The 26,593-nt window shown below is 35.4% G+C and overlaps 1 protein-coding gene across 2 annotated transcripts in view; it reads right to left on the bottom strand.

Annotated features, from left to right (window-relative positions):
- LOC142158895 (cadherin-19-like) overlaps positions 1-26,593 on the bottom strand; it is a 96,796-nt gene that overhangs the window by 64,342 nt on the left and 5,861 nt on the right. For both annotated transcript variants that reach the window (XM_075213254.1, XM_075213252.1), the window contains exons 2-4: positions 22,860-23,173; positions 15,674-15,968; positions 2,502-2,621 (exon numbers count right to left, since the gene is read on the bottom strand). In XM_075213254.1, the coding sequence (XP_075069355.1) occupies positions 2,502-2,621; positions 15,674-15,968; positions 22,860-23,057 (613 nt within the window). In that variant the 5' untranslated portion in view covers positions 23,058-23,173. The remainder of the gene's footprint in view (positions 1-2,501; positions 2,622-15,673; positions 15,969-22,859; positions 23,174-26,593) is intronic.

Below are 26,593 nucleotides of genomic sequence, written 5' to 3'. Positions count from 1 at the left end.
TATGGTCAGAGAGCAAATGCATCCAACTCTACATGAGACCCTAAGTACTCATCAGCCTAGCTAATTTGTTGTTTTCTTTACCTGAATGCTAAGTAAAAAAAAGAATATAAAAAAGTGTGGGAGGAGAGAACATCATCTAAGTAGTATCTCCTTTGTAAACTGTCATTGGTAGCATTGTTAAGTCAGTTGCTAGAGAGGAACAAGCCCCTTGAATATATTTAACCAAATTATTCAGTTTAGTAATTGGAATATTTTGGTATTCTGAATTCAGATTCGGATATCACTTCTAGTTCAGGATACATGTAGCTATTCCAGGCATAGACAAGTGCAATGGTCATTATATGTGCCTTAAATATTTCCTTTTGACCTCCCCTTATTTGTTTTTTAAGGATTCATATAAGACCATGCTACTACTAGCATTGCATAACCACTTCTACTTTTTCAAAAGAAAGAAAACCTACAAGACAAGCTGGTGGGATAGAGGGGGGGTATTTGTGTACCTAGAAATATTATATGGCACCTAGAGGGAGGAGATGTGACACCATGTGCTGCATCTCTGAATTCTGACTCATATTTAACTTTTCCAGCTCTATATTTGTGAAATGTTTCACTGTGATATATCACTAAAATTCAATAAAATCTCAAAACTTGATGGCTGTTTTTTTTTAAATAAGATAACAAGAATACATCTATAGAAATAATTTATATCATCCATTTTAAAATTAACCAATGACCAGTAACATCACTAGACACTACTTGATTCATTCAGTGTACATCTGCATGGAGTGAAAAAATTAGTAAGTTTTCTCCTGGACAAATCCATGTTACAATGTAAGGGGTGCAAGTTTATGTTTTGCACATAAGATAAATACTGGCTATTTTTTTATGTAGCACACAAATACTTGATAGGTTTATTTGTACACTGAAATTGAAAGTTGATCTAGAAAATGCCTTACCCCAACTATAAATCTGCCATCACATTTTACATTTGCCCCCCCTCCAATGCAACATGATTAAGCCAAGGTGCAAAGTTACTCCTTTTTTTGCTTTACTTTCCTTAATGAATCAGGCCCAGGGAATTTAAACCTTAAAACAATGATGTATTATGATGATGGTGGTCTCCATTAATATAGAGAAAGTATAACTGATGGGTTCATTAAAAACATTTTCATGTCCCATATCTTTGTAATTAAACACTGAGTTGTACAAAATTTGACATGTAAAGAATTTTCATTTTTAATATATTTCATATATTTATCTATTTTTAGTTGTTTCTTTGGTTCTGCCGTGGTGCAACCTGTGGTGGGGATAAATAGGCGTGGGAGAAGGGGGGGGGAAGCAGTGCAGGTAATGCAGACAATATACTACGGTGCTTATTTGTTTAGCGGCTGATTATAGCTTTTCTGCAGTTTTTTTGGTGTATAGCTCTTTTGCTTATTGTCTATAGCTCTAGTGCAGTGTATATTGTATGCGGTGGTAGTTCGGTTGTTAGCTACTGCTGTTATTTGTGAGCCCTCTGGGTTATGTTGGGTGGGGTATGTTTATAGCTTAATGTTTATAGCCCCACAGTTTTTTTAAGGTAAGATGTTTATAGCTCGTGGTATGTTGGATGTGGGTGTTATCAGGTTTGTGTGTTTCTTTGTGGTATGGTTGGTGGAGGTGTTGAAGAGGTTAATTATATATATGTGTGTGTGTGGTGGGCTGTGGAGAATGTGTTCTTTGTAGTGGAGAGGTAGTATGTGTCGTAATGTCTATATAATATATATAATATATATAATGTGTATATAATGTGGTGGGTGTGCAGTAAGGTGCGCTGTTTTTGCTCTATTTGCTCTTATAAGAGCAGTTGGTATATAAGATTTGACCTCGCCATTCACATCCTACCCAAGTAATCCTTTATATAACGTCCCACACAAGAGCACATCCAAATCTAATATACATTCAGCAGGTACAAAGAAAAAACGCCCCGTTTCTCCAAAATTAAAATACCGCATCACTAGTCGCCAGATCCCCCCCTTCTCCTACCCCTATTTATCCCCACCACAGGTTGCGCCAAGGCAGAACCAAAGAAACAACCAACAACAAGTGCGGGAACTGGAACGCCCGGTTTGCCCGTAACGGCTGCAACAACCTTCAAAACACACAAGTCAAGTGCAGACGTCCAAGGTAAAACCCCTAAAAAGGTTTTACACCACCCACATTTATCTATTTTTAGTTGAGTACAATACAAATATAGTTAACCTAGTTTGGGTCCTTTGCTATAGATTTCTTTTTGCAAAGCAAGAAATTCTCTCAAAGGAAGATAAACCATGTCACCAGCTTGGTTAATAAGAAATATTCAGTATATAAAATAGATATTAATCCAAACTGGAATCTATTTTTAAATTGTGAAGAAAAATAGAGAAAAAAATGATGACAATTAATGAATGTGTTATCAATTTCATTTAGATTGATTTATTACTGTTCAAATATTTTAAGATTTCACATCTTAAGTTTGTTACCTGATTTTATTTCTATAGAAAACTGGGGTTGTCCTTGCAGAATGCTGTAAACCAATCTGGCATTACTTCCATATGCTGGGTCATCCAAATCTATAGCTGTTACTTGCATGACATATGTACCTGTAAAGGCGAAAAAAAGTAATTTTGCTTAAATGCATATTTAACATGAACATGTAGAAATGTGACACACACACACATAAATAAATGACATGTCACTAAATAAGATAAAATATTTTTCTGAACTTAAACATACACCAGTATCTGCATCTGCTAATTATAGGCTGAATGTCATTCGTTAATTAGTTACATATATAGGGTAATTAGTTATATAGGGCTGATGAAGAGCATATGTAAATGTGTAAAAGGTGTAATATGTATGCATACTATTTTTTTTATCAATATGTAGATTTTTATGCATCTGACACTCAGAGAGGCAGAATGAGGGAGAAAAGAGGCAGGCAAGCGTAGGCAGTGTGCAATAAAGGTGTGTTCATGCCAATATGGCTGAATTCGATATGGACACAGTTTTATATACGCCTGTCAGGAGCCGTATCTATTGTGGCTACTGAAGGGCTGGTACAACAATCCATGCTGCTGGTCAGAGATGGAGTTATCGAGCTGTGGGCCCCGATGCAGGGAGGTGGGCAGGAGGGATTCGGGATCCCAATCCTCTGCATCTGCCATGCAGCGGGCATCATTATCTCAATGAGCCCCGATGCACTGCACCTGCAGCACCAATGGTATATCTGCCACTGCTGCTGATGATGATATTGCCAGGCCAGTCTGTCAAAACCTAGTGCTGATAGTTGCTTTATCTCACACTGTTTCCCCCCCTTGAATTTGCAGCTACCAGCCTAACTATGAGCACTGTTTCTGAAAACACTTTTTTGGGGGGGGTTGCATACTTTTTAAAAAAAAAATTATTTATGTATTTATTTTAATAACATAAGTCATTGTCATCAAGATGATGATGAAGTGTAGTTGCATCTTTTTGTGGGAATTCTTATTGCATTTAGTTTCTTGCCTCTTCCTTAGCATCAGGTCCACTGTACCACATATACAATGTATTCTATTTTAAGGTTTGGAGCTGTATAATATTCAGTAAGAGACAGACATAAAGTTGCAAATGAAGTAGAAAATGTATGCCATATAGCAGTAGTTTATTATTTAAACCTTAGCGAGAATAAGGAAAAGCAATCTAATCTGCCCATGACCTCAAATGGCGATTAATCATAGACAGAATGTGTGCAATAGGGGCGAACAAGAAAACATAAATATCTCTCTGAAACAACTGAGTCAAGGACATCATTCAAAAATATAATTGACTTGTGAATAATAAAATCATAGAAAATGCACATGGTATGTTTTACACAAATAAATTACCATAATATGCAATACATGTAAAAACAAAAACAATAATCCAGGAAATTGGACATGCCATTGCTGTATATTTTGAAAATAACAATATAAAGATCCACGCTATTCTTATATATGGTATAAGTATACAAAATGATTCCAGTCTAAAAGAAAAGCATTTATGAAATCTAAACAAATATTAATAATGTACAAGTGATTATCATTTTCATCTACCTACATTTGCATATCAATACAATCATGCATAGTATTGGTATAATTGGTTAAACCTGCTAAATTACAAGACTAACACAGATGTAAAAAATATTTATATTTGACTATAGATAACATTGATTTTATGCTACACATAATGAATTATTATTGTTTAACTTTTCAATTATTTAAAAATAAAATCAACACAACAAGTTAAAATAGTAGAACAGCCATAATCAAACGTTAATTGTATTGAACTGTAGACATATCAAATATTTGATTTTTTTGTTTAATTGTCTTAATCCTCACACTCAGGGTGTGTTTTATAGCCGAGGAAAGACAAGTCTCTGGAGATTTATTAAATGATGTTACCCACAAAGCTTCCCTGAGTTGCATTACAGGCAGGGCCTTCTATAAGATGGACGGGAGATGGGGGACGGGCACATATCAGAAGGTCCTTCATGTCCAGGTGCATTGACAAGTTTGTAACTGTAAGCTTTTGGAGCCTGGAAGAATGCAAACACCATTATGGCATTTAACCAAACTGCTTTGGAAGGCCCTATGTCCCAAGCTTCAAGACCGCATTGTCATGGTGTTGATTATGTGACATGCGGACCATGCGGAGAAGATCACTGAACCATTCCACCACCGTTATACTTAATATAGTTTCCATACATTTGTTTTTTTTACAATACAGTAAAATTACTTTACCACCTACAGTCTACAACTGGTTTTCTGACCTGCAGGAAATGGGAATACTCAGTTCAAAGCTTACCTACCTCCTGTTAGAAAATCACCAAATTCAAACAGTTACAGTGGTTTACTATAACAGTTCCACCTCCTGCCCACAGTAATTTTAAAACTGATTTGGGGAAAATACCCAGGAGCACACATTTCATCTACAATCAGAGAGTCTGGACAGAGTCAAGGTAACTCTGAATCTTTAATATTAACCACCATAACTCTTTTATCTAAATCTGCATGTGGCTAATAGAGTCATTAAGTAAACTCCAATGATCCTTCTCTTGAAGCTTTGGAAGTAAATAGACTTGTCTTTCAAGTACCAATGGGCTCCGGAAAAAGTATCACGGGGCCCGTAATTCTTATTACCGGTGGTAGACAAAATTACGATGCCGAAAATTGTGATAACAGTTACATTGACACAAAAATGGTGATAGCTATAATAGCGACATGTAGGAATAATATACTTACCTAAAAAGTGACAGTCAACATTTTCGACAGCCCTGGGAGTAATGCCGACAGGAAAAAAAAATCAAACAGTGTGACTGCTGACACTTAAAGGGGGCAATGCTATGAAACGCCAGCAGTGTAATGTACAAACCTTACTAAAAGAGATTTTAAAAAAGCCTGGGTGTGCTTGCTATAAACACTATTAGCCTTGGCAGCACTATGGCTAATTACAGTGACTAGAAAATCAGACATCAGAAAATCACACATTGTCCCAAGAGAAGTGTCTAAACGAGACACATATCTGATTATTCAGTGAAAATTTTATGGGTGGGCACAATTATGGCACAAGCTACAATGTGTCCTCTTACAAATTAAAGACTTTCATGGTAAGTGCTTATTGATTGCAGGGGTATTTTTATTTATTTAAACTAAAAGACCTGTGATAAAAACAATGCATAAAAAATTTAATTCAGCAGAACTCAGAGATGAGTAATAGAGCAATAGAAATCACTAGGAACAGATGGTTTTTGAAAATGAGTCACTTCCTAACCAGATATATTGCTACTGTCTATTCATTGAAAACAGACAGCTTCATAAAAAAATAAAATATACAGCCTAGTGCTGTGACTTCAAATTCCAGGTACCCTGTGAAATAACTATGCCTAGTTGCTTCCCATCAACTAGCAGCATAAAAGAAAGGCCCCCAGGAGGACAAACCTAGCCACACCTAGGGGTATATTTACTAAACTGCAGGTTTGAAAAAGTGGAGATGTTGCCTATAGCAGCCAATCAGATTTGAGTTGTCATTGATTTAGTACATTCTAAAAAATGACGGCTAGAATCTGGTTGGTTGCTATAGGCAACATCTCCACTTTTTCAAACGCTTAGTTTAGTTAATATACCCCCTGGTGGATTTTATTGACTGTGGTAGTATTAAAAAAATCCCAATTCTTTTGTGTAAATCCTTCCAAACACCACCTGGAACTGGGTGGGGCCAAGCTATTATAAAACGTCTCCCATTCCCTTGGCTAGGCATATTCTTATTCCCCCAGAGGTGGTGAGGGATACGACAGAGTAATGGCCTCCAGTCTTGTGCCATGGGCATAATCATCTACCCTGATGGCAATGGCGGCCGTGTTAAACAAGATTGCCAAAAGCCTAGAAACTAGCCCCATACCTATTCCAACTGAAGGGGGTGATAAATGGATAACCAAGATGGCCCCCAGCGTGCTTAGACTTGTCATTTTTGAGCAGCTGGCCTAAACTTATGTTAAAGTGAAATAAAAGAACAGAATTCATATAGGGTGTAAACCAATTTTAATACATCCCCCCACCCCCTGTGCAGTGTTATAGTCATACACGCTATCATTGGACACTAAATTTTAGTAAACAGGTGGGGCTGAATCAAAAGCAGAGCAGTAAACTCACTCTATGACAAAATTAAAGTTTAATTATCTTTAACATGCTGTGTGTTAACAGATTAAACATTGGTATTTGCATTATGTCTATGCAATTACATATATGATGAATGCTAATTTTGGTTGAGATCACATTGATGTGCTCAGAGGCCAATGTAATAAAAAAAAATTAAAATGTAAATATCTGAAACTTGAATGTATCCTGAGTATCCCTCACATTCATAAGTTTTTTAAAATATATAACTATATAAATAAGGTGCCAAAAAGTAGAATTTTAGCATAAATTTTTAATTAAGGTGATGGGACAAATGTGAAAGTGTATAGTACTTTAAAGCAATGTTTTTACTTTTGCCAAAATGCCTATTTCCGTTACTGACCAGAAATCTGCATAGATGAATGTCATAAAGTTAAAATGGATCATGCTACAATGTATTTCTATAGGGTACAAATAAAGGCAATTGAGCTCACTCTCATAAATTGAAAACTTTATAAATTACAATTTACAAATTATGTCAAATTCACCATTTGATTACATATATGTGCTCCATTATTTCTAAATATTTAAAATGTAAATATAGAGAGGTGATTTGGTGAATAGGTAAGTGAAGCATTTTTAGCAGTGTCTGTATTTAGCACACCCAGATTTTAAAAAAGCATGGGTGTGCTTGCTATAAACACTATAGCAAGCTTTGTTTATGAGATTTTTTTATCTGTTAAAATTGTAAATGTGCTGTGCTATATGAATAAAAAAACACTCAGGGCCTGATTCATCAAAGCACATATCTGCTGATTTTGTGCGTATGGTAAGCAAAATAAATCTGCGCATGCCCAGAACTGGGCCATATGCAACTAAATGCAGCAAAGTTCTATGTACACAATAAACACATACTACACCATACAATTTCTAGAAGTGAATGCAGCGGGGAAGGGACATTCGCCCATAGTCAATGTTCAGTAAGGCCGTACCAACTTGAGTGCACGTAGCCACAAGTGTATCTCTTGCTCTAGCTACAGGGCTAACCTAAGTCCTAAATACTAGTGATTATAGTCTCATATGCATGCTATAACATGTGTTTGAAATCATAAGCAACTGTAAAAAATGATTTTGTGTTCAGTAGACATTGCGATCATCATAATAAAAATATTTATATACTAGTTTGGAAGTAATATCAGGCTTTCTTTTTTGGTTTATTCAACTTCAAGTCATGCAGTTGGACATAACAATCTCAGGTTAATAAAATGCTCTTTCTGATCTGTTGTAAAAAAAAACTTCAATTTTTCACTATTACTTGCTGCTCAACACTGAGGGGTTCATGATTTGAATGTAATTTGCGTTTTTGACGCATGATACCTTTTTTTTCATCTGAGCATGCGCACAATTTTGTAACTAGTGCTTTGTGCACTTGTGTAGAAGTAAACAAGTGTATTATACACCAACAATGCAAATTGAGTTCAACTGTACATGAGCTCCAGAATAACTTCAGGGTTACACTTGTAATTAAAAATGTGTTATTATTTTAGCATCAACATCAGCAAAAACACAATCTTTAGTTAGTTTTCTTAACTATATGACAAATGTATTCATACGACTCTTGGATAGCTGTTTAGCAGTCAGACATGTATTATCTTTTGGACACTAACGTTCAGTAAACAGGTGGGGTTGAATCAAAAGCATACTTGGTATCAGTGGGGTCTAGTCCCCTTGCTGAGCACTGAAAATGCTACTTACTGTGACAAAGACATTGGGCCTAATTCATCAAGGCACATATCTGCAGATTTTGTACACAGCACACGCAAAATCACTCTGCTCATGCCCAGAAATGGGCCATATGCAACTAAACACAGCAATGTTTAATGCATCTATGTACGCAAAGGACACTTACCACAGCCTATGATTTCTGGGAGTGAACACAGTGGGGAAAGGCCATTCCCCATAGTCAATGTATAGTAAGGGCATGCCAAACGCTAGTGCACCCAGCCACGTTCGAATCAAGCTTTGGGCATCTCAAAGCTACTTGTTTCTCTGCCTTGTCTCTGCTCCAACTACAGGGCTAGCCTAAGTCCTGAGTACTAGTGATGACAGTCTCATATGCATGCTATAACATGTGTTTGCAATCAGAAGCAACTGTAAAAAATAATGTATATTCCACATAGGCAGTGAAAGTATGCTGTAGCGTCTTGTGTGGTAGAGCAGAGCAGACCTACACCCAAATTCATCAGCGTACGTATCTTCAGATCCTTTCCTTGTTGACTTCTGGAGTACGCAGTGCCGGTTTATGTGCGTTTTAAAAAAAAAAAAAACGCCCATTGTGCTCAGCATACGTGCCTTGATAAATCAGGCCCTTTGTATGGTACTAGTGAGCAACACTTGCCAGTGCACTAATGCACCCAGGTATGCTGGACCTGCAGGAAAGCACCATCTAAATATTAAACTACATTACACAACATAACACTATATCACATACCATTACATAACACAACACTATCACAAATCATCTACATAAATTACAATTGTAAACCTAGCTCAATCTCTTAAACTATCTAAAGTACTATCAGATTTTCCATCTTGTCTCACACATTCTAATAATGTATGCAGTGTAATTTGTAGCAGGGAAAACATTCAGAAAATGTATATTTGTCTCTTGAGAGATCTTGATGCTTTCTACTTTTGACAAATAGTAGCCATGTGTTTTGCAAGGTTAAAAACGGGCCAACTAATGTAATTTCTACCTTAGGACCACTAATATCTTAAAGTAGTCCAGACTAAATTTAACAGTAGCAATGTGCGCATATATGGGTAATATCCTTTACAATGGTACACAAAAAAACTGTTTGGTTTGGAAAGTACGATATGTTTAATCTCCCTTACCACAGGGGAGGATTTAAGATGTAATTCCATCCTCGTGGATTTATTTTCTTAATTCTCTTTCCGAAGAAAGATTATATTAAGGCAAGCATTTCAGCATACAAGCTTTCTAGAAATACTTTTTCGGGTTATCCTATCTAAGGTATTATAATGTATTGTTTGGTGGAGAGCATTCATACAGGTCTATGAATACGTTCAGATGTTATAATACATGTAGGATTTAGTAATATTAGACAGTGCTAGTGAATAATAATGGCCTTTTCTTTTTAATAGTACATGCTTTCATTTTTGTGAAATTATTGTCTAACAAAGAAACAAGTTAGTATGGTTAAAAGAAAAATACAAAAACATAAGGTTGAGCTATGTTCAAGGCAAAATAAAGCTAAATATGTAACAATAAATACAGGTAACATATAAAAGATTTTAATAAACTTGTCATAGCTGAATAGCTGTGTATGAGCACTTCGCTGTACTTGTCTGGCTAGATATAATATAACAATTTTTATATTTGTGAATAATTGTGAATTAACATGTATTTAGCATTACCTATTCTTTAACAAGTCACTTACTGGCTACTGTCAATTTCTTTCTTTTAATCGCTCATATAGGGCCTGATTCATCAAAGAACGTAGGTCCCGTTGTGTGGTGTATTTTCCATGAAATTACTCTGTGCATGCTCAGAAATGCATTTTATGCCAATGAACGTAAATGCAAGCAATTTAAGTTCAAATGCAAATGACACTTCTAACAGCCTAAGTTTTGAAGGGCATCATGGGGGAGGGACTTATTTAAGTAGGCAATGCACAGTAAGGGCATGACAAGGTCTATGCACGCACATTCATCCGATTTCAAGCTCTGGGTATCTCTCAGGTATGTGATTTTCAGCCACATCACTTGCACCAGCTACAGGTCTGGTGTAAGTGCCGAATGATAGTGATGACGGTTGACTATGCATGCTGGAACATGTGTTTGCAATTAAGCCCTACTGTGACAATCCCACTGTCAACATTTTGACGCTGTCACCAGAATGGAAGTGTCTGCATTTAGCCTTCCAACATTTTCATGTCGACAGGATAACTGCCAACATTTCCATTGTCCACATTTCGTACCCAACCTCTGAGATCAGTATTTACCTTCCACATAATTTTCCAATGAATTGATAGCAAGTAATTGTGAAAAGATAGAGAGCAGGAGTGGGAATGATTGGATAGAAAGCAGGAAAGAATGAAATGAAATAAACTTTATTACTTCATTGTACAGGTTATTTTCACCCTGTAGACAGTAGTGATAATAATACCAGGTCCTTTAATACTTCAATTAAATATTTCATCTCTAAACAAAGTATTCCACAGATAATACATTTATGACCACTAAACAGCTATCCAAGAGTCGTATGAACACATTTATTATATACTTAATAGAGCTAACTAAAGGTTGTGTTTCTGCTAATGTCAATGGTAAAAAACAACAACACAATTTTAATTGCAAGTGTAACCCCATCTGACGCAGTTGTTTTCATAAGAACACCCCAAATGAAGTTATGTGGAATGGGGTAATTATAAAATAACCCCGCACATCTTCTGTTGGGAGATGATCAGAAGCTTTCTTTAATATATGCAGTGGCGCACGCAGGGGGGGTTTCTGAGTCTCCAGAAACCCCCCCCCCCCCCTGCGCTAACTAAGTGGCCGCTATAGCTGCACTGTCCTATACAGTAGCCGCGGCGCTGTCAAAGAAGCGTCCGCGGCGGTGCTGTAGTGTATACAGCACCGCCGTGGATGCTTCTTAGACAGCGCCGTGGCTGCTGTATAGGACAGCGCTGAAGAAACGGAGCTGCTGCGCATGCGCAGCAGCTCTCGTGGGGGGTGGGTTTTTTTTTGGGGGTCGGGGGGAAACCCCCCCCCCCCGACAATCCTCCGTTCGCCCCTGATATGCTGTGTATTACTTCTTATGAAGAATAAGGACCAGGGCATTAAATTATAACCACTCGGTAACATACACTGACCTTTGCATTTTATTAAAGGGGGAAATATATTTTTTTTTCTTGAATATAGCAGTGATTCCTGCACGACAGATTAATAAAAAGGGCAATATAAGTAGTTTATACAAAGTAAGATACAAAGAATTACAAGAAGACTGCTCTCTGCAGTGTGCAATAATGATTCACTTTGCTTCTTTATGTTGAAGTATGCACATCTTAGTGCTATTCTGGCACAAACAGGCCAGTTCAATCAATTATACACGACCAAAGTCTGTTGATTATTCACATTCATTTCCTGATGCCTATGCTTTCATATCTACTAATGGACTTGTATATGATACACTTACTTTAATTTCCAATTCTCTTTACAGTTGACACTGAAACATTTGTGAATATTATATGTATACATATGAATATTTTAGCATGCAGCCTGACTTAAAGACTGTATAGGTGCAAAAGTTCCCTCATGGTTCTAGAGCTCAAATGTAGCAGATACATCTTACTCCACAAGCAAATATTTGGATTAAAAACATACAACAATCTCTTTTGTCCTGTGCTGTACCCGTGCACTTTTTCAATGTATTACAATTACTTCCAGGATTATTGACCCACTTATTTCAATGTGTTTTTAAATAAATGAATTACACAAATGGGTCAATTTGTATTTCTAACTGTTCATGGGTGTTTAATAAGAACACATTAAAATTCATGTTTAGCAGACTATGGCAATGTACTTTAAGGCGTCTATCATTAAGTGACTGTAATCTATGTGGTGGCGGGAAGTGTGATAGGAGGCATTAAAGCACATCCACATTTTAGTGTATTTTCATTTGCACTCTATTACATGCACATTTATACTCTCTGAAACAAAATTAGATGTTTACAGGTAAACATTTGTTTGGGACTTTGTCCTCTGTTCATACTTGGAATATAGTGGACTTGAATGGACATGCAGAATTTTCCTTTGGTCATTTGTTCTGGGGGACTTTGTTGTCTGTTGTTACCTGCGTTAAAATGATTTGAATGGACCTGCAGTTAGACTTTTCTTTTGCTACTGCACAATGTTATGAATACATACAGCTTACAATGCAGTACAGTGGACATAGCGGTGTGTTTCAGGAACAGTTTTTAAAAACCTTTGATCATTTTCTTTTACTTAGATTTTTTTGGTTATTGTATTTGATCTCAACTGCTACAATTGTATCACTGTATTGTAAATGTATGTAGTTGGTGTGCCTTTATTAAAATACATTCATCTTACTGCACAACCAAGTCATTACCTGTTTTAGTTGTATTATATGAAAAAGAACAACATTCTGTAGTTTTAACTAGATTGATTCTTGCCTCACCAGTCCAGGGCAGGTTGCTCTGTTCAGCAGTCTGATCAGCCATATATGCCAACTCACTGCAGAAATTAGTAGTGTAGGGAGATTGTCAGGAAATAATATTTTCCAGAAGCATTTCGCCTTTTGGAGGGACTTATTTAAACTTTGATTTTCAAATTCCCTCACCTTTCCCAAATTTTTTAAATTATTAATATACTTAAGACATCATGTTCCAAATACCAAAACAATCTATTAAAACGCTACTGAAACAAAAGTGTGATACATTTCAATTAGCTATGTCTAGAACATAAGAATAATCATGTAAAACATATTAAAGAGTTTTGAGCATACAGAAGACTAATCAGCCTACTGGCAGATAAATGGAATCTGCCTCTGTAAGTAATCTCAATCCAATTATATATGACTGATGACATCTATGACACAAAGCAAAATAGAAATGTAAAAGCTCTGTAATGTGCTGCTTTCTAGGATTGTACTTAATAAATGCAGGAACACAGACACACACAAAAGAAATTGTCTACGTGACTGCTCTATGATGGTTGGATTTGTATGTGACTCTTTTACTCAAACTCATCTTGAACCTGAAGTACAAAATCTAATATTTGAAGTTTTTTTTAGTTCAAAATCAAAATCCCAGAGCTTAAAACACAATAAGCCCTTACTGACCTTTCATAAGGAAAAAAAGTATTGCTAGATTTATTTTCAGTATAGGCTCAGAGATTTCTGAGAGCACATTGCATGCAACAAAGAAAAACTTTACAATGTAGGTAAAATGATCAACAAAGTTTATAAATAGTGTAAAAATAGAATACTTCTTCTTTTTGAACCGTGGCATCTACTGCGTTTGAATTAGTAAAGAGATGTAATTTTGATCAAAAGTCCCTGTAATGCACAGTTCTAAAATAGATTACCCAGATTCTGTTACTGATGTTGGGGACAGTTGGGAGATTTACAAGCCAGAATGTGGATACGCATTGCAAAAGCTATTTCTTCTTTTGTGATACTGTGAACATATTTTTTGCACAGTTCTAGGAAAATGTTATCTGTCTGTATAAAGACACACATGGATAAGTACCACAAGATGGCCTGGATTAAGAAGGCAGCAATTGTTTGCTCTCTTTGTTGAGAGGAGTGTTGGATTATAATGTGCCTCTTTTTGTATATTAAAGCAAAAAACTGGATTCTGTTTTGTGGATCAAGATATTTTAATAACCTACAAGTGATGGATGAATGACAATATTTGGAGGATTTCCCATTTTATCCAGTATGCACAGATATTTTTTGGACAAACAAAATGTTTAGATTTTTACACCACCTTTGAAATTATGATGATCAAGCTTTCTCCAGTATTTTCAATGTGGCGCCTATTTCTCTGTCTAGGAGCATTTCATACTGAAAGCACAATGTTATTCCCACTTAAATAAAAATGCATTAAAAAAATCAAATGGAAGGAGGACGTCTGTGTGCTGCAGTAACTCCACATATGAAGCTCACAATTTTTATCTCAGTATATAGCTTTATTCACAAAGTCTCAGTTTTCCCAACTGCAATACCTCGCCCATACCACCGGCTTTCCATTTGGCTGCAATATGAGCTGTATTTGACCTGCCAGAGGCCGCAGGAGCGTATTGACCTGCAACCTCGATATCAGGATAATCGCTATATTGGCCCCACTTTACCTCACCTTGACTCCTCTGATGCTTGAGACATCTTCCTAACCCATTGTGTATTATTTGTGGATGTCTGGTGAAGCAGAGAACCCAAAATTGTATGAAGCACTGTTTGCTTCAGTTGTTTGTGCCCAGGAGTGCTGACTCTCCCCCTGAGTGGCATCGAATGGTGCACGGCCGGTGTGTGATTATATTATTTATAATGTTACCTATCTGAACCACTGCAAGAATATTGCTGCAGCACCTTCTCCTTAGGGCTAACTGCAACCCTACTTGTAGTTTCCCACCATGAGCCCAGAGACAGGGATTTTGGATTTCCATCTTGGAGGTGTTTAACAGTGATCTAGCTGAGCAAATCTTCTGCTGTATAAAACTAAAAAATACAAGATGACTAAGTCCCTGGCGCAAGAAAATATAACAAATCTGAGAGGCAGCTTGCAGCAAAAACAATAGGTAACACCAACACCTATACAATATATATAAAGCCAGATAAGATGTTTGCAGGCAGGCGCCAGTGAGGAGATACAATAAAGTCAGAAAGTTCAAAGAAAGTTCAAAAAGTCCTATATCCAAGGAACAAATGAGTCTTCTGATAGCCTCCATGGAGCTTCACGGAGCTTCACAAATCCTCATAAGTCAGACATACCAAAAAGGAAAAGAGGACAAAACATAGTGCAGCTCTAGAGTTGTATGGGATCTCTTATCCAGAAACCCAGTATCTAGAACATACAGAAAGCCAGAAAAAATAAAAAGTAAATAATTGTTGCTGTTCCATGCCACTGTCATACTTATAGATATGATCAGTGAATAATTTAGTAAATTTTAGGCATGATGTTGCAAATTATAAATGAAAACTCTTTTTCAGATAATCCGCCCAAGTTCAAAGCTTTCCAGATACTAGATTCTATATCTGTATGCCAATATCAATATCCAAATACATTCACCTAAAGGAGGAAATTAATTATTAAAATCATGTCACCATAAAATATAGAGACATGAAATCAAATCAGTACAATCAAAGCAGTAGGAGAAGTAACAATATGACATTCTACCATATACTATACAAGCCCCTCCTCAACCACTGCTTCTCCTTTCATATAATATACATTATTAAACATTTGATTAGCATATGGTACCTTTAGGAGACATTTCAGGAACTTCAGCAACATAAGGTCCATTGATAAATTGTGGTTCATTATCATTGATATCCAGAATTTTTATAACAAATTCAGATTCTGCTTCAACAGAAACACCTGTGAATCTATTTATGGCCTGAGCTCTAAGAGTATAAAATGACTTTTCCTCCCTGTCTAGTTTTTTCAGGACAGAGATCTTTCCTGAATTTTCATTCATGGTAAATATTGTTCCAGCTCCGTCTCCAGATAAAATGTATTTAATTGAACCATCTTGTTTATCAGAATCCGACTTTATCTGTTGGGAAAATAAAAAAAGTTTTATTTGTGATATTTAATTTTTTAACAATATTACCAGCATACAGCATGAAAAATAGGCATTCATTGAAAAGTGTCACATAAATTGTGAATAGCTCATGTTACAAACAATCTTTCTTTGCTAACATTGATGACATTTATGACATTATATCTAATGTGGAAATAGTGGCAAAATGGCTGCATAGCAGCCCAAATATAGCTATGTACCCACTGCTTGCCTTGTTTTATGCTAGTGTATCCAGATTTCCACTGCAGTGAGCAGGTTTGTAGAGGAACAGAAGTTCAGAAGAGGTAAGCAGGGCTGAATCTCCACTGTAAAGGCTTACCTGTGCCTCTCGCTTAGTATAGCAGTGCAGAAATGACATTTGCAGAGCAAGATTATTGTAATAACATAGAGAGGTGAAGAGGATACATTTTTAGGGGAGTTCCTCACTAAGTACAGCCATTTCCTCACTGCAAAAAGGACTTTAATTCAGTACCAGCTCAGAGCTGACAGACATCAAGTCATGTTCTATACTTTATTCATACAAATTCTTCTTTTACACAGTACACTCCAAAATCATCAACTAGCTCCATTGTACCACAGCTTGGGCTGGTTTCCAGTATATCAGGAGCACGACAAGCGTGGCACCAGGCTGGTTAGATCAGGGCTACTGTCTTATAGGAGCTCCAAATAGCAGCAAGCCCCCTTCAAGAGTCTAGACTATTTTCAAATACATTTTAATTAAACCATGTCATAATTCAGATTGAAAAAACAAAATTCCTGTAAAAAACTGATCCACCAGCACAATACAGACACCAAATGAAAAGTGACCAAAGCCCGAATTTCCCAGGACTTTCCTTCATCACTAGCCAATCATGAGCAGTGTGAGAAAATGATTGGTAATGGCTGGCAGTGATGGGGAGTGCCAATTACTTCCAGTTACAGCAATTTTACATCTGTCTCCCCAATTTTTAATGGGAAGTTTTAGTTTTTTCTTTTTTTCCAAATGGGCTATGTCAGAAATAGAAAGAGGAAAAAATAGTTTAGAAGAAGAAAATATTATTTTAAAATTTATTTAAAGTTTACTTACATAATACTGGGAATATATAGCTACATACCAATCTCAATGTCCCCTCAATCATGATTTATTTAAGTAAAAAATAAGGCTAAACAGAGCAGTATTTTAGGACAGAAATGGAATTGAACTAATTAATTGAAAGGGTGGTACTAAAGGTGTAGAACAATGGATTCAAAAGCATGATTGCTGCTACTACTGCTAGGTTACAAATTAAATTATGCAGTAGTGAATAAATTCCTTCATTTAATTAAAAATGAAGGCATTCACTTACAAAGAAGCAATATATTCTGGTAATAGTAACAAAGTAACCCCTCACTAAATATAGTATCTATCATTGTTTACTAAACAGCAATGCTAAATTTCAAATATGTGATCAGGAAATTTCAAACACTGTAGTACAATGAGCACAGTTGCTAAAGAAAGTCCTGGCCATAGAGTACTGTTAAGCACTGTAGTCCCTGGGCTCAACTATAGTTAACCAGGTATAGTTTTAAAAAAATAGTTAAATACAGTTAAATCGGCCCTTAGTCCCTATCTCAAGCTAATATAGTAAAAAAAATACAAAATACAAAAAAAGATAAAAATGTCACTCCTCAGTGAATGGTATTGTCAGGCTGTGAATAAATACAACTACGTTTATTAGAGTCCCTTTAGATTGGTTGGAGACACCAAAGAATCAGATATGTGGTAAATGGTTGAAAATTGCTAAGTAGATGGCTATTGACACAGTACATTTTGCTTGGAAAATTTTATGGGAATGCAATCAGTAATTTTTTAAAAAACTGGCCTTATATTTTGGAAGGTGGTTGTAAATTATTACTTTTTTTTAATTTGCATGATTCAATTCACTTATTTTCATGCTACTGTGTGCAATTGCATGCAAAAAAAACAACAATGTTTCGTATACTAAACTATAGGTGGAAAAATAACAGTGTACAGTATTCCACAGCGCTCAGTATAGTGTTAGAAATTATCAATCTAGACAGTCCATTCACACCAGTAAGTCACTGCCTTCTTAAAAGTGGCTGCTTTCCTTCGATGGACCGGATGGTCAGTCCAAGCAAGGTGTAATCTAAGATAAATTATAGATAAAAGGACAAACAGCGCCAAATAGTGTAGTACTTTAGGAATATATTCGAAAACTATTAGGTGATAATTAATTTGTTTACCAAATCAATATATCGTATAAGCTCATCAACACATGGGTATATCTTTGATAATTTTCCTTCCCTAAGACACTCTGTTTTAGGAAAGGCACATTATCAAAGATATAGTAAAACGGTAATAGTATGTGGCTCAACGCCTAGAAGTCTTATATAGACGAAACGCATTGAGGCACATACTATTACTGTTTTACTATATCTTTGATAATTTGTTTGCTATTTATTTATTTTGGCTAATTTGGATCACCACTGCTTCAGACCTACCAAGCAAATAAGACTTTCCTCTAGTCTTCAAACCTTCAAGCATTCACTGAAAACCCACCTCTTCAGACAAGGTTATGATATTCCTCAACCACCATCTTAATCTCCCTAGATTACCCTATTACCACCCTCTACACAGCTAACGCAAGACAACAATCCTCTGACCAACATTGGCACACACACAGCCCACTCAATACTTTTACCTTTGCATTCTAGCTGGTCCATTGTGCAATATGATGTAGCATATGCCCTTGTGTTTCATACTCCCATTGTCCTATAGATTGTAAACTTGTGAACAGGGTTCTCTTACCTCTCTGTCTGTATGTATTACCCAATATTGTCTTATTAATGTTTGTTCCCAATTGTAAAGCGCTACAGAATTTGCTGGCGCTATATAAATAAATCTTGATGATAATGATGATGATCTAGTGTCATCCAAGACTTACACAATTAGGTCTTTAAAATTACAGGGACCAGCTCTGAGCTACTCAGTGCTGGGCTAATTGCTTTTAGTAGATGAGGGCCAAACAAAAGGGAGAGCTCATCTGACATTCCATCTCAACATGTGCCCGTTATTGAATTCTTAAATGTTGCCATGTGGCGCTTGTGTTGAGAACAATGTACAATAAGGGAACAAGTAACTATTGTCATCTGAGCATGTCATAAACCTTAGCCCCATACTAAGCTGAGCAACGCCACACAAATGATTAATCTTTGTATCCTCTTTATACAAGTGATTAGGCCCTTTTGTCTGTTATAGAGATGTACATTATGTTGGACTCTTATTTCGAGACCATGCAGAGCCAACCACAGCAGAATGTCACAGTATATGGGAGGAACAAGACAACCCATAGCTCCAGTCCAGAAGATATAGGGTTACCAATGATGATGAAAGCATTAATCTATTAACTTCTAGTCAGTTCTGCTACCATTACTGCATCTTACAGCAGGCGAGAGTTGAGGCTCCTGAGACTGGGAGTGTGGTGCTTGCTTGTGGCATTATAGTCAAGTGCAAAACTCCCAGTGCCACTGATATGGAGAAGTAGCAGCCAGCTGCTTCACTTGTAAGAAGCTGTTGACTGCTTTACCTTCATGTCAGTGGTTGGTGGTATGTGTGGGGGTGTCTTGGGGGATTGTAATTACTATATGAATGACCTTTATCACTCAGTTAGTGTTTTAGGTATAACCTAACCCATTGGTGTTCTAGACAACCACCAAGGTTCACCTAATGATAGTGCCAACCCTGCTACCAAATCCCCATGCCATGCTACTGTGGGAATCAAGCTGGGCATATAAAGAACAGGCTATACATTTATAAGTGTTGAGCACTAAATAAATACAACATGCACATAGTTAGACTCAACTTAATCATATGCACTCAAGTGTAACAAAATGTATTACCTTTTATTTTTTTTATAGTCAGCATTTCTGTTCTTAGCCAGAAACAAATATGTTTATGTTTTTATTCACACTTTTATTTGTTTTATGTCATAATTGACCACCTATTTTCTTATGTGAAAATAGCACTTTCACTATGATTTTAAACAGTTTCTAATTATATATTCTATGCATCATAGAGCAATACTTCATAGTTAGCCTTGATATATAGACTCTAAAGTTAGCCTTGATGTATATATATATATATATATATATATATATATATTTATATAATGATATATATAATGGCATGTATTTGCTGTCATCTATTTAATTGTGTAGAACAAAGACACTGGCTCTTTAGCAAAGACCTTAGTAAAAGAGTTAATTAATTGTTCCCAGTATCCTGTGGGTCCTATTAAATGTCCCACTTAGTTAGAACATAAACCTGGTTAATTTCAGGATCGTAAACAGGGCAGTACTATTAAGGGGCATACTATCATACAGTAGATGATTTTAAACATATTAAAAATAAACACAGAAGGCAATGAAATGTCTCATTAAGAAAATTATTTTAATATGATAAATTCATTCAATATTTAATTGTGCATCTGAGTAACATAATTATGCTAATTAAATATATTCCAATGCATGATCCAGTTTTAGTTGGTATGTTGTGGGGAAAAAGTTTGACTGAAAACAATATAAACATTATCAAAAACCTTTAGAAACAGGGGGATTGGTCCATTGAAATGCATTAGGTAATTGAGGACCATGAATATAAGATCAAGTGAAGTGTAAAATCAGGGTTTTTAAAATGGGGGTTTGTCCATATATATGTAAAAACTGAAATTAAGGTAATTTAAAATTGACTGTATGTAATAGTGTTAGTTAGCTGAGACCATTTTTTCATTTGTTTTATTAAACAATAAACTACCATTTAGAGGACTCAAAATTGTTTTCTGTAAACTAACTTCCAAATAGATCTAAGGTTATTATAAATAAGAATAATTATATAAATTAAAATGTTTATTAATTAGTACTATATTCCTTTCTATTATAATCCTAATGTATAGATGAATGATATTTTCATCTTGTTACGCATATGGCTGTAAAATTCCAGCGTAATGTAGCCTTAAATATTAGCAGTCCTACAACAACCACAACACACTGCAGAATGAATTGACAGTTGGGGGTAAATATATCATACTCCGGTTTCTTCAAGTCGCCAGAAATCGTCGAGATGACAACTGAAATTTAAAGCGGCGCTGCCTTGTAAAGGGAAACTTGCCTTTCCGGCGACTTGAAGAAACCAGATTATGATACATTTACCCCTTGGTGTCCCATTTCTATTCATAGAATAGAAATTCTGAGAAATTTCCATTTACAAATACAGAGCAGAATGGTCACTCCACAGAATGGCAAAAGCCAAAGTGAAACTGAAAGATTTTTTTTGAAACAGCATATATCAATATTGTTTATCTCTAGAAAATCTAAGGTATTACATATGTGCCTATATATATGCAATATACAGGTATATATGCATTTCTGTACTATGCCTACATGCCTATGTACCAAAATGCGGCTGTATCTAGATTTGAGCGTGACTTAGACTTGCGACCCCATTACACCTAGAGACATGGAACAGAGATGGGCAAGCATAAGTTGAGTATAGTAAGGTCAATTATGTGTAAGTGTATCCTGCCCCCTGGAAATGTGACCTAATGAGACTTGTATGCATCCCATATACACCTCTTAGAAATAGTATTTTTTGAGGGTACTGAAGCCCTTGTGTAAAGATACGTGATGAAGACACCAGCAGAACTATCTAGATGCTTCTGATTGGTTGCTTTTGTATTGACCTCTCCATCTGGACTAGTGCAGAAAAGACGATTCTTATTTGATAAGTAAATGATTGATGTGGGGGGTGTTTGTATTTCATTACATTTTATATGGAAAGTGCAATTTTTCACATTTATTTGTTAAGACATAATTTTCTCTTTCACATTGGCTGCTAACACTGTGAAACTACATCTGTACACTATTATAGGCTGTAAGTACACACATTTACATGCCTAGCGCAAAAATACTGCTGTGTTTTGAGTTGGATGTATCTGGTGATACTTATAAGTCATCATACATAAATACATTTTTACATGTAAGTTTGTCACTCCAAAAGGTGCAGATCTCCAATGAGCGACTTAGCGTATAAATTACATTTTCTTATACACAAAATTGTGTTAGTAGTCGTACTTGCAAACTGCTATTGCACAGAAATAGAATTTGATAGTAATGACCAAAATTGCAGTGTTCTTAGTGTGCAGCAAATTGGGCAGCAATGCCCAAAATTGTCAGTGTTTAATTCTTACATCTCTTGTGCAATATGTTTGCATGCATATGTGCCTATTTTCTAACTAACATTACCTTAAATCTAAAAACCATGTATACATATATGGTATATCATTTCTATGAATATCAATAAAATATTTTTTTTCATGATAATATATGACATTATTGTGCAAAATTTCCTTGAAAGTATAAAATTCATTGGTACAATGCTCTTTACTATGAGTTTATTAAGTACTTTTTTAACTATACAAACTCAACATTCACAACATGCCCCATTCTCTCTATTTTAAAATATTTGTTGTACCTCAGGTTGTTACTGCTCTTCCATTATGATTTATCACCTAACTTTAGGTTAAAAATTTGGCTTGGAAATGATGTACATTTTCTCTTCACTCATATTCAGTAAATCAAACCTAGTACTATTTAATTGTCACATTTTTCTTATCCTTAAGGTGTTAAACTCAAATGGATAGCGACCTTTCTCATCACACTGTTTGTTTACCTGCTACACTTTAATTGTACCTCAAGCTACCACTTTTTTAAAGTGACGCATAACATATCGGTGCTGTATAAATACTGGACAACAATAACAATGGACACAATGATATATTAACATATTACTTACTGTTATTATCATCATGAAAATGTGCCTATGCTTACCTGTCCAACATATAATGCTTTGTTCACTTCTTGTTCTTCAGAGACATACAATGGTTCCCACGACCATTCACGCTTGACTCTTATATGATTTACATGTTTAGTTTGTTGAGAAAAAGAGATCAGGAAATTCATACTTATGACACAAGGCCATAGTAAAGAAAGGTCCAGAATAGTCAGCCATGTACAGATGTGTCTCATATTGTTCTTTCCAATACAAAAATAAACAAGTAATATGTTAAATGTTAAGCACCAATTGACATTTTGCTTGAAAGATTATGTGCTGTAGAACACAGAATTCCACGATCCTCTCAATTCTGGGAAAAAAAAGAGAAAAGGAAAACACTTTACAGCAAACACAGTAAAAATGAAAACAAAAAAACGTGAAACTACTATTTACCATTAATCTAAATTACATATGTCTCATATATATATATATATATATATATATATATATATGCATCTAACTTTCTTTATGGGGACATACACAGCAAAAAGTTTTGTTTTCTGTATAAGGCATTGTTCATTATTACAATGGAGAACTTAATACATATTCCCACCGATATAGACAATCTTTATTCAACAGCAGGATTTGGCATTTTGGTACATATATTCTGTGTATTTCTCTCTAAGATAATATCAGTCACTGGGGTACGTTTTTTTTCCTGCATCGATGTATTACAAATACAAGTACTGTATAAACAAGCCCCTAAACAATTAAGATTTATCTACTAAGGTTCCAGTAACAAGACACTTACTGAGAATGGAGCAGGAACATTGGAAGTTAAACAGCATTTAAAAAGGATATATTGGAATTAAGAAGAAGTGATATCAAGATAGAATATAGAGTGTTAATGATAAAAGGAAGATTATGTAGGAAGGTAGACTAATAAAATAGGTGAAAAGGGTTTTAAAAAGGGAAAGAGTTATTTTTTAGCAATAATTTAGAGACCCTGTGGACTATGACATGAAAAAATCAACATACTGGAAATGACAATGATTGCAATATTAATTATCGATAATGGTTGTATGCATAATAATTTCAGATAAAGCAAATACAATTTGTCTACAATGTTAAATATATTTTGCAGTCCTACTCTAATAAGCACATCCATCTCAAAAGCCAGGCTCCTATATAAAAGTCCACATTTATAATTTCATCCCAAATATTACAAACCAGTGGTGTTTAGCGGAGAAATAAAAGCACAAATTACCATTATGTTTATCTGCTTAACACATGTTGCTACTTCCATACCTATTGATGTTTCGCTTTGGCTATTACATTAAATTGTTCGCCTAGAAGTGTTTAGTACAGTGATGGGCAAACTACGACACGCAGGACAGATCCGGCCCACTTAGAGGTTCAATCTGGCCTGCCAATATTTTAAAAAATTTCATTAAAATATGCATAGAATTATTAGGACCGACCCTGTGTGTCAGAACCTTCATTTTTATGCCTTCCCAGCTATTTCCTCCATTAAACTTCATTCTCCTTCCTAAAAGGACACTCCGTATGTCAATCACTCAAACACCTGCCAGCCCCCTAATGGCTGAAAGTCATGTGAGAAGAGATGGGCTGGGCCATATACTGAGGCGGATTTCGATTGGCTGCTGTGTTGTCAGTTAGTGGCTCACCAGAAAGACGGATCTGCAACAATCTGCTGAAATAAGTGCTGTGTCTGTACGATCGCTGCACTTATAGAGGTAACACTGCTATATAACAACCTCCCGTCCCATTCAAAAAATTTGTATTATGTATTTCGATATTTGAGTTTTTTAATAAATTATATTGGCCCGCCTAAAGTTTTTCTTTTTTATTTGGCCCGCTCCTGAAAATGTTTGCCCATCACTGGTTTAGTATATGGCTCAAAAAATTATCTTTTTGCCCGAAAGTGTTACATAAAATCTACGTTTAGTAAAGATATAAATGCCTTTCTGTTTATTCCAGATGTCCTGCTGTTCTGAATCAGCAAGTGTTATTTTTGAAACCCTAAACAGCCGCATAGTTTTTTGCAAGTCAAACTATAGTACACATACCATAGCTGAAACATAATTCTGTCTTCCCATAGATATAAATCTGTCTGTCTTGTAAACTTTATTGTCACTGTATTTTGCATTTACAGAGTATATACTCAGCTCTTCCATATACTTCAATGTCATTCAAAGTGCTAGAACTGGTAAATTGTAAAAGATAAACACAATAATTCCAAGAAACTCTGCTCTAGTTATTAATCCCCAATATATCTGATGCAGCAGCAAACATTTACAGAGGACATTATCTGTTTAAACAGCTGCATATCTTCATATAGTTTGAACAGGGATTCTAAATGTCTATTTCCCTGTTGCACAATCCTTATCATTTTATTACTCTCTTCTCTTTGCAAATACAGATCTCATTCCAAGATATATCTACATCTGTCAGTTTAAATCCTGATAAATAAAATTATTAGAGAAAACATAGAACATTATGCCATCTCTGTAGCTTTAAAAGTGCCCTAATCCTCTAAAGCCGCATATACAATCAGCAGGATGCTCGCTGTCTCTAACTTAAGTGCATCTCTAAAGTATTCTCTCCTTCAAGTGATAACATCTTTCATTTAAAAGAACCTTGTTATACACAACAATACTTAAATGTGAGCACTATATAAAGCTGTATGTATATATTATATAATATATATATATATATATATATATATATATATATATATATATATATAAAACAAGAATATACAATGCACTTAGACACAATTCTGTTAAAACACCTAAACGGTGTAAAAAACATAAGTTAACTCAATAATGTCCGTGTCTCTCATCAGTGATGATCCCACGAACAATATCCGCACTAGCAGTCACTGGTCTGCGCATCTTCCCCTTTGCTAACCTGATCTCCACGGGTCAATAAATTCCTAAAATGTCAAACAGATGGGGGCGATTCTGTAGTGCATTACCCAAATTAAAGTATTTATCAAAAACAGAATATACATGTACCAGAGGTAAAAATTAGTCAAGTATATATATATATATATATATATATATATAAAATAACATTTTAATACAATGCATGAAAATGTCTAGAAAGTTGCATAGTTTAGGCATGATCATGCAACAGGATAGATAGGTGTCAGTTAGACGAGTACTGCGCATTACATTCGAAGTATCAGGGCAGAGAAATTGGTTGCAAAATGCCAAGCTGAACCCCTACATACCACATGCCTTCGGTAAAATATCAGAGCAGAGTAAGATGTTTTTTGTATTTGTCCATGTTCTGCTATTGCGGGTTTTCCGTGTATTCATCTGTCTGTGCATCTTGCAACCTGCCTAGCAAACTAAGCTACTGATGAGAATGAAAACATTGCTACAACATGGATAACAGAACAATAAGTGCCAAGTACATATAGTGATTATGATTAAGCTCCATCTTGAAAAGGCAACTTTTTAACAACCAGTTATTTCAGCTAAAAAATAGAATTACATATACATGGAGGGGATAAGAATGCCCAATATTTATTTTATTCATTGATAAGTTAATATTATGATATAATCTATCATATGTTCTGATTGGTTAGTCTACCAATTTGTGACAGTTCTCACTATAAAGACAGATATTCTTAACTGACTCTTCTATAGATACTATGTTACAGTGTTATTCATATAATATTAATGGTGCATATACTAGCTCTTTAATAAGCATACTGCAATATTATAATGAAACTGCACTTTGTACAGTATTACAACAG

Source organism: Mixophyes fleayi, chromosome 5 (genome assembly GCF_038048845.1).
Source record: "Mixophyes fleayi isolate aMixFle1 chromosome 5, aMixFle1.hap1, whole genome shotgun sequence".
Lineage (NCBI taxonomy): Eukaryota > Metazoa > Chordata > Amphibia > Anura > Limnodynastidae > Mixophyes > Mixophyes fleayi.
The sequence above is the reverse complement of the archived record's forward strand: the minus strand, read 5'-3'. Positions and strand labels throughout refer to the sequence as shown.